Raw genomic sequence first — 9,490 nt, 5'->3', positions numbered from 1 at the left:
GTAACTGAAATTTTAGAAAAAACATGCTCCAAAGCCACAAGAAATGGCAGAAATGTAGATATTCCGCAGCCACAATCCTAACTGAATTATAGAAAACCATGCTCCAAAGCCACCAGAATAATGAAAAATTATGCACTAAGGGCAAAAAAGTACATTCTTAGCCACAAATATAACTGTAACTGAAATTCTAGAAAACCATGCTCAATGCTGTTAGAATTGAGAGCTAAAAGCCACTAGTTTTATTGAGCCGCGCACTTACCTATATATATTGGGAAGCATCAAATCCCAACAACCAACACAATATCCAATTAGCAAAGATTTTCAAAAAATTACATTTAGAAAAATGAGTTCAAAAAGCAAGGCATGGGTTGAGGCATTGAAAGAACAAGGAGTGAGTAGGTGGAATTCCACCATCATAACAATAAATCAGCAATCAAAGAACAATATAAAGTCATTTTCACAGGCCAAAAAAATCTCTTCTATGGTTTCTTCAAACAGTAAAGCAAAGCAGTCTGAAGAGTCACTTAGGAAAGTTATGTACTTGACCTGTTGGGGTCCATATTGAATCCTAATAGTAGTGTTATCTTTGTGTAATTCTAGTTTGAGGCTAAATTATCTGCTACATAAATTATTAATGGAAAGAAATATTTGTGCAATCCATATATCTTAAGTCAGTTCTTTAATGAATCATTGTGATAATTTGTTTAGAAAGGGACATTTTGCGTTGCATTCATACCAACATTGCAATAGATTTGATTGTAGTGCTTTTTATTTTTCAAAAACTCCTTTGATGCAAATATTCGTTAGTATAATGAAATGTTGTACTCTCTCCGCTGGGTATTATTTGTCATATTGCGCTTTTTGAAAGTCAATATGACTAACTTTTAAAGTTAAATTAGATACATTTTTCATATATTTTTTTTAAAAAAAATAGATAACCTAAAACTATTTGAAAAGTACTATAAATTGTAATTTTTTACATATTTTAATATGATGAAAAAATACATCTTAAAATATTTTGTCAAAATTTTTACAATTTAACTCTAAAAATAGAAACCATTGCAAACAATAGCGATGAATGAAGTAATTTTTAGAAGAAAAAGGAGTAAATTTACCAAATAACGTACTAAAGATTATATATTAAAGGGTGAATTACCCACTCAAAAATCAGACTGATAGAATTAAATCAATTATAAATTATAGAAATGCAATTCACAAGTCTAAAAGTTGTGTAAATGTTGAAGTTGGGCCTCTAAACATATTATACTTTTGTTATTTAGCGCTTGTTTGGCTCAGCTTAAAAGCTGGTCAAACTGACTTAAAAGCTGATTTTTGACTTATTTAGCTGTTTGGCAATACTCAAAATAACTTATTTTAAGTTAAAAAAACTTATTTTAAGCCAAAAGTTAAAAGCTGGGGTAGGGGTGCTTTTTTTTTTTTTAGCTTATAAGCTGTTTTAAGTTGACCACATTTTTATCTTTTTGCCCTTAATATTTTTATACAATCTGCAAATTACCCACATAACCCTAACATCTCTTTCTTCCATTTTTCCCTTTTCACGTTTGGCATAGCAACTTCAGCACTTTTATCCAAACACATAACTGCTTATTTTAAAAATAAGTTTCAGCACTTTCAAAAGTACTTTTTTAAAGCTGCTTTTATTAAGCCCATCCAAACGGGCCCTTACTTCGTGAGGACACTCATTTAATTCTTGGCCCCGCTAACATAACAAATTTAGATTTTCATCATCTTCTTCTTCCAATAAATTCATTTTGGCCATAAGTTTGAAAAATTGCCACGATCGTTTTACCAATTTGTGATTAGAATGTTTAGCTATCACCATAACTTATCAGTAAGGCAAGTCTTCCCCAATATATATTAAGAAATCATGAACCTACCAATATTTTTATTTAATTTTGTTCAAACGATTAAAATTTAACTAGCGACACTTCAAAAGAATTAACACGTTAGAATACAACCTACTTGGACTAAGGTTATGTACTCATTTTACCTACCAAAACGGCCTATTTGGATGGACATCAAGAGAGGACTCTTCCTTAAATCATTAATTGTTTTTAGGTTCACAATTTTTTCTAATAGGAAATTTAGAATATAGTGTAATTTGAGATTGGTCAAAGAGTAGGGTCAATTACAAAGTAGGCAATAATCATTGAAACCTAGGGCCATAGTGTTCAAACCTTCAACCAAGCAATTAAACAAACAAAATGATTACAAAGACGAGTAAAATCTATAATTGCTTCGATAGAAGGATTAGTTCGAATAATTAGATAATGCTAGTTGGGCAATTGGTTGATATCGCCCAACTATTCGACGAATGATAAGGAAAAGAAAAATATCAGCATATAAATTTATACCGTCAATCAAATATAATATAAATTTAGTTTTAAACTTAATTTTGAATATCTTATCTTATCTCATCAAATTAACTTGAGATTATTTTATCGTACCTTCTAAATAGAATAATTTAATTTAAAAATTATAATTCTGAAATAATTTAATCCGTGTATCAAAAGATGATACAGTACTAGAGGGCCACATGGGAGTATCATCAAATAACAAATTGCCTATGTTGTTCTCTTCATTAGATCCTAGAATATATTCTGGCGTCTAGCATAAAGTGCATCAAACCAAATTATGCCTTTCAATGCATGCTCAACTTTAATTTGAAAACTTCACAATTTTCCCTTTTTAGCACAATTTGGAACATTAATTAGTTTAAAGTAAATACTCAATGCGAATAAATAATTACTTAAGATGCGTGAGTATAATTCTTGAGGTCTTTCTTTATTATTTAATCCTTCTTAATTTCATTATTATTCATGTGATGCACAAACACATTATTATTTTGGTTGGTTTTTAATTTAAGATAAAAAGCAGACAATTTACTGATTAATGTTGGTCATTTTAACATGCTAGCACTAACATTTATCTCTATTTATTCTTAATTGTCAACATAATTTAATGACTTGCGTAACATCAATGGCAAGGGTGATGGCTTATTAATGTTGCAGATTGCAGTATTTGTTGAAAATTAATAATATGACAATCAAACTTATTGCTATTTTTTAAATAATAATAATAATATTGAAAGATGTATTCAAAGATTGATTTTTTTTCTTAGCAGATTTATATCACGTGACTTAAGAAATACTTGTAAATTTTTTGTTTAAGTACTTTTCATTGTATCCAGAAAAAGATGATAGAATGAAATCAATCTATAAAACGTACTAGTAAAGAGAATACATTATTAACATATAAGTTAAGTTAACGTACAATTAACTCAGGCATATTTTACCATCAAATTATATGATACAGTGAACGAGATAATTCTTTTAATTAGAGGTCTCGAGTTTGAAACAATTCTTGGTAAAAATTAACCTGACATAAATTTAAATTAGTCAAACTCTAGTATAAATATCAAATATTAAATATCACGCAAATCAATCTATGGTCACTTGAGAATAAAAGAACAAAAAATGTGAAAGGAAAAAAAAGAAAAAAAGAAAAACAGAAAGTGGGGAAACTCAAGAGAGGCAAAAATAAAAAAAGCAATCACTAATGAAATTGGACGAATGAGAAGAAGTTAAAATACTCCCTTTATTATAATAATAAGTATTTATTTCGTTTTAATTTATATGAGTTAATTTAATTTAACATGAAGTTAAATGAAGAATTTTTTTTCTGAAATTTGTGAAGATAAAATAAAATATATATATTTGCGTACCTAGAAATCATTTCAAATTAAAATAAGCATTTCAAAGTTAAATTATTCATGAAATAAATATCAAAATAATTATAAAAAATGAAACAAAATGAATAGTATTAAAAACTATAGCTCTTTAGTAGTTTCCTTAATTTCTCTTTTTTATTATTATTATTATGTAAAATATAAATTGAAAATAAAAAATAAAAAATAGTACAGTATCATTTATTTTGAAACACGAGAAATAAATATATTTACGATACAACTTTTAATTTGAAGAGAGCCAAAGGAAGAGGAGCAATAACTGTGTCACACTCCCCATACACATTTATGACAACAACCCATCATTCCCACGCTATGTAACTCGCATCCTATGCCTCCCCCCACTCCCTAAATTGCTCCTACTAGTACTACTACTACCAGAAACCAAAAGGTGAAAGCACAACAATGGCACTTGCTAATGAAAAATCTCTATCTGATGGAAAAATTTGGGGTATTTGTAAACTACCATTTTGGCATTCAACTAGTAGCTCTCTGGCTGCTTCTTCTGCTTCTATTGCTTCTTCTTCTTCATCATCTTTTAGGCAACAACATAATGGCATTTCTGTGGATAATCACTCTAATATTCATGCTCCTCTTAAGGTTTCTTCTGTAGCCAAATCACTTCTTCCAACTCGTCGCAAGCTCAGCCTTGATCCACAAAACAAGCTTTACTTTCCATGTATGTTCATCACTTTTTGTTGATTTTTTTTTTGTCAATATACCCATCTAATTGTTTGTTATGAAATTAGATCATGCTATCCATTTTGATATGCCATAATTTGTTGATTTCTTATAACATAGATATATTCTTTATGTGTCTTTGTTTTTTATTTAAAAAAAATATCTTTTTCTATCTTTAGACTGTTTAAAATAACAAGATTCAAAGGGCATTTTTGGTAGTTAGATATATTTTTAATTTATGATCACGAGATTCAAAACTACTTCTGCTTATTTTCTTAAGTGAACATTTAACCATGTTTGATGGTGAAATTTGAAAAAAAAAATAGTTTTGATTGTGAAATTTGAAAATTGGAGTTGTGTTTGACGGATACAAATAGGAATTGTTTTTGACTTTTTGTGAGTAATTTGGAGCGAAAAAAGTGAAAACACCTTGTATTCATGGTTGAACTTCCGAAAATAAGTGAAAGTTTCATGACCAAATGCCTTCTAAGTTAAGTAACTAGTCAAACTAAGACACTAAAATTGAAGCTAACCAAGTACTTTTCTATTGCAAATTTTTGTCTTAATTTGGATTTGATAGAAAGAAAGTTTCATGCAATGGATTTATTTATTTCATAGCTACTTCACCAGGAGTATAAGTTTTATGAAATGCAATTGCCTAGTATTAACTAAATTTTTGTTATTCTGTTCTGTGCTATTATTTTGGATGAAACTTGACTATTTAGTAGTTGTAATAATTCTTATGTCTTTCTAGATTTGCTTTTTTTTCTTCATATGTGTATTTACTTATTGGATTATGCTTATTCTGTTTTTATCCCTTATGTAGATGAGCCTGGAAAACAAGTCAAGAGTGCTATTAGAATCAAGAACATTAGCAAGAATCCTGTGGCCTTCAAGGTACATTATTACTCTAGCCTCAATTTTCTTGTTTTGGTGGTCCTAATAGTTGATATTTTATTTTTTGCTGATGTGAAATGTGCTTAGTACTTAATACTCATTATGTCAATTTCATAATTTCCATGATTAGTGCAACTAGTCACTTTAATTCCCCACTAGGCCAACTTTTTCTGAGTTGGTTGATAGTAATAATGCTTTAAAGACAATCTGTTTAAAGTTAGGCATTCTTTTTTTGTTAATTTAAGAGTGATTCTGCATGCTGAAGATTAAAATGATGATGAATTGTGGTTAGTGGGCAACACCATTATTATGAGATCTATGAATAGTGAAATTGGATCTCCCACAGGGCCTATTTGTCTATATATAATATATTGTATTGAAACAAGATCAACCATTTCTTAATTAATATAAGATAGTTGCTTTGAGCCAAGGGTCTATCGGAAACAATCTCTCTACAAGGTCAAGGTAGGTGTAAGGCTGTGTGTACTCACCACCCTACCCAAACCCAACCTGTGGGATTACACTGGGTTTGTTGTTGTTGTTGTTTATAGTTGCTTTATTACAGAGATCTTCTCCTTGCTATTGTTTGACTAATAACTCTCACTTTCAATTGCATTTCTTCTTTTCCTAAGAAGACTCATATTTGTAAATTTTTTTGGGATAAAGGTAACAACTTTTGTATACGACAAGCTTAATCTGCACAGAATCAACAGCTCATAGAAAGCACACTACATGCATAGCTTGTGTCCAGTTCTTGTATCCTCCACGCAAATCACACAAATAACATCATCAACTCAAAGGAAGTACGGAATGCCACATTTACAATTCAGAATACAAAAACAGTGGTGTTGTTCTTCTTATTCTATGATATCTAAGATTGATTCTGAATCATCTAGAGTTCCTGTTTACACCAAAAGTGAAGTAACATTAAACAGTTCATCTTAATCTTCTGAATAGAGCTAAATCTATCCTCAAAGCATCTCGTATTTCTTTCCTTCCAAATAATCTGCCATATATATTCAGTAATAGTTTTCCACCTTCTTCTGTCTGACAATTCTGCCCAAGATATTCCAGGATTCCATTTAATTCCTTCATATTCAAAATATTTGCCAGAGATGATCCATCAGTTCACAATGCAAAATAAGATGACTATGGTTTTCTGTCTCCTTCCCACATGAATAACGTCTGGAGCATAGCGGAGTCCACTTTCTCTTCAAATAATCTCTGGTCATTCGGCTTATAAGCCACCTTGTTAGGAACTTTACTTTCCATATTTGTTTCCAAGGCCATAGAGTAACTTGTTGACCAGCATAAGAAGATTTGACAGTGTAGTTGCCCTCTCTATGTTTGTTTCAAGTTCTATTTGTAATCTTTATCAGCTTACTATTGGTATTCAGACATGTTCTCTAATTTTACTTCATTGTGCTGTCTCAGTTTCAAACAACTGGGCCAAAAAGTTGTTACATGCGGCCGCCAGGAGGTATTCTTGCCCCTGATGAAAGCCTAATTGCAACTGGTAACATCTCCACCTGGCCTTTCATGTCCTTTTGTGTGATGTTTAATGAAAATAGTTGCTTATAGCTATTTTACTGTGCTAATTCCATGCTTAATTAACAGTTTTCAAATTCGTTGAGCCACCTGATAATAACGACAAACAAATTGGCAAGAAGAGCAGGGTAAAGTTCAAAGTTATGAGCTTAAAAGTAAAAGACGATGTGGATTATGTGCCGGAGCTGGTAAGAGCTAAATAATGGTTTGCCTCTCCATGAGTTAACAGATGTATTCTCTCATGAGAGTGAATAACCTGCTCAAATCCAATCTTGGATTTTAGAGACTTTATGTTTATTCATCCCAGTGATTCATATAGCTTTTTTGGAGTAGATATCTGCAATTTCCATTGTTCTTCTTTTATTTTTTAGCCAGACAGAAAACTGAGTATCCTATATTTGATCTAATAAGTAAAAGTACAAAAAAGAAGGAAAATAATAAAAAGAGAATCAATCATTTGTGTGATGGAAATGTAGAATCACTTAGAACAATATTTTGAATAACAAACAGATTGTGCCTTGAGCCATCCAATCCTTAAATCCTCCGATAAAAACCTGTTCAGTGTCATACTGGAAGCGAATCATTTCTTGTTTACACTGTAATTAGGTTCCTCTAAAGCTTACTTAGAAATTAGAATAATATCAAATCATTGATCTTGTTTATCGCCTATCAGTACTTCTTATTTAACAACTCTTCTCCTTTTAAGGTGCTTCCATTTAACACGCGTCTTTTCTCATTTCTTTTCCTTTTGCTTTTGATGTTAACGAAAACATGATATAGCTTCGGTTTTCATGCCACCAGGACTATCCAGTATATAGAAGAAACTAGAAACTAAACCCGTCCAGTAATAAAGAGTAGCGGCCTCCCATGATGATATGAACTTCTAATTCCTAAAAGAGTATATTATTTTCATTTTTATTTTTGAAAATATAAAATATGTATATGGAAAGGACGCTGAAATCTTGTTATTGCCACTGTCTCCTCGTAGTTGAATGTTGTTTATGCTCTTTAAAAATGTCACTGAGAGGTTGTGAGGATTTACTGTGTGGTCACCTCAAGACTCTGTTCATGTGCACATATATGTGTCCTCCTTAGATCAGTTCTTTAAATCAACTCACCAGCATACCAATTAGTTTAATAACTGGATTGTATGATCTATATCAACGAAAGTTTGGTATGGATTTAAAACATGTCATGTTTACTTCAGTGTATAGATAGAGACGAGAGCACCTATATTCATTGGTTAAAATGTGAACCATTCCACATGAAAAATAACCTGTCATTGAAGGGAAATCAACCCCGGCTTCCTGTACTTTACTTTCTGCATTGCTTAATGCAATTTAAATCAACATCCTTTTGTGCACCCTTCTCCTTTAACTCTTTAAAGAATTAGAACTTGGATCCTCCTAATGCTTGCATTCATGCTAACGGTGATCTGGATCAGTTTGACGAAAGGAGGGATGAAGTGGCAGTTGAACAAGTATTAGGTGTTGTTTTCCTTGATGCTGAACGCCCTTGCCCTGTAAGTAGGTTTTCTCTACCAAGTTTGCTCATTAGTTGAACTTGAATCAGATTTTTTCCGCAGTCCGTTTCAATTAATGTACTTGTCTAAGGTTTATGTGGAAATGGCTCTAAGGATTTCATGGCTCATTTTTCTTAGGCACTCGAGAAACTTAACCGCCAGCTAGCTGAAGCTGAGGCTGAAGTCGAGGCACGCAAAAGGCCTCCAGAAGATACAGGTCCAAAGATTGTCGGGGAAGGTCTTGTTATAGACGAATGGGTAAGTTGCCTTGCCACTACACTAAATTCTTATGTTCAATGCTCAGGCTTTATGCTCCAAATGAAATGCATATTCGAAACTTCTCTTGTTGCCATTTGAACACTTTAAATGCTATTTTGATTTACTTCAACTTGATTAATAACATTACATTAACGCGCCTCATTCAAACCACCAATGATGAAATAGCTATACATGGAGCCTAAAATAATACATTATACAAGGCAAGTATCTTGGGAGGCATTGTAATAGTATTAGTTGTTTGCAGTAATACAAATCTAGAAGATGCTCTTTCCATCATCAGAAACAACCTGATCTCCGACCTCTTGCATTGCATTACCATAACGAAAAAAGAACACACTATAGTGGAACATAAAACAGGAACTTTAGTATAACTATCCAGTTTCACGCTTTGAATCATGGAAACATATCAAAATCAATTGCCAAACATGACTTCTGTTCTAATATATACGTGGTGTTTACACTGTTTCAGAAAGAAAGAAGGGAAAGGTACCTTGCAAGGCAACAGGTTGATGGAGTTGATTTAGTATAATAGAAGCTCTCCTTTCTGTGGATGGTTGAGAAGAAATTCTATGATAAGCTATTGAATTTTCAATACTATTGCCTGAAGAGCAACAGATATACTTAGGCTATTTTTCATCTCAAAAAGTGAAAATTAATTTTTTTTTTCATGTAATTTTTCAATGCTCTCTATTCCTGGATCCTTTTCTTTCAACTCTTGTTTGTATATAAGTGAAAATTGTGAAGTCCCTTCCTTAATTGATGAACAATCACATACATTATGTTGCTTTCTTGATTGA

At 31.6% G+C, this 9,490-nt stretch overlaps 1 protein-coding gene across 2 annotated transcripts; it reads left to right on the top strand.

The window, feature by feature from the left end:
* Window positions 1–4,004: 4,004 nt before the first annotated feature.
* On the top strand, window positions 4,005–9,490 carry LOC107024335 (vesicle-associated protein 4-2-like). 2 transcript variants are annotated; one of them, XR_003579113.1, is made up of 7 exons: window positions 4,005–4,445; window positions 5,274–5,344; window positions 6,779–6,860; window positions 6,962–7,080; window positions 8,337–8,418; window positions 8,553–8,672; window positions 9,163–9,486. XR_003579113.1 is itself a non-coding variant. In XM_015225294.2 (7 exons), exons 1-7 carry the CDS (start codon window positions 4,172–4,174, stop codon window positions 9,220–9,222), a joined length of 804 nt encoding a protein of 267 aa, XP_015080780.1. In that variant the 5' UTR covers window positions 4,007–4,171; the 3' UTR covers window positions 9,223–9,490. The 2 variants fall into 2 exon arrangements, 1 of the variants encoding a protein (XP_015080780.1); XM_015225294.2 differs by having other exon boundaries at window positions 4,007–4,445; window positions 8,337–8,414; window positions 9,163–9,490.

This window comes from Solanum pennellii, chromosome 7 (genome assembly GCF_001406875.1).
Source record: "Solanum pennellii chromosome 7, SPENNV200".
Classification (NCBI taxonomy): domain Eukaryota; kingdom Viridiplantae; phylum Streptophyta; class Magnoliopsida; order Solanales; family Solanaceae; genus Solanum; species Solanum pennellii.
The sequence above is the reverse complement of the archived record's forward strand: the minus strand, read 5'-3'. Positions and strand labels throughout refer to the sequence as shown.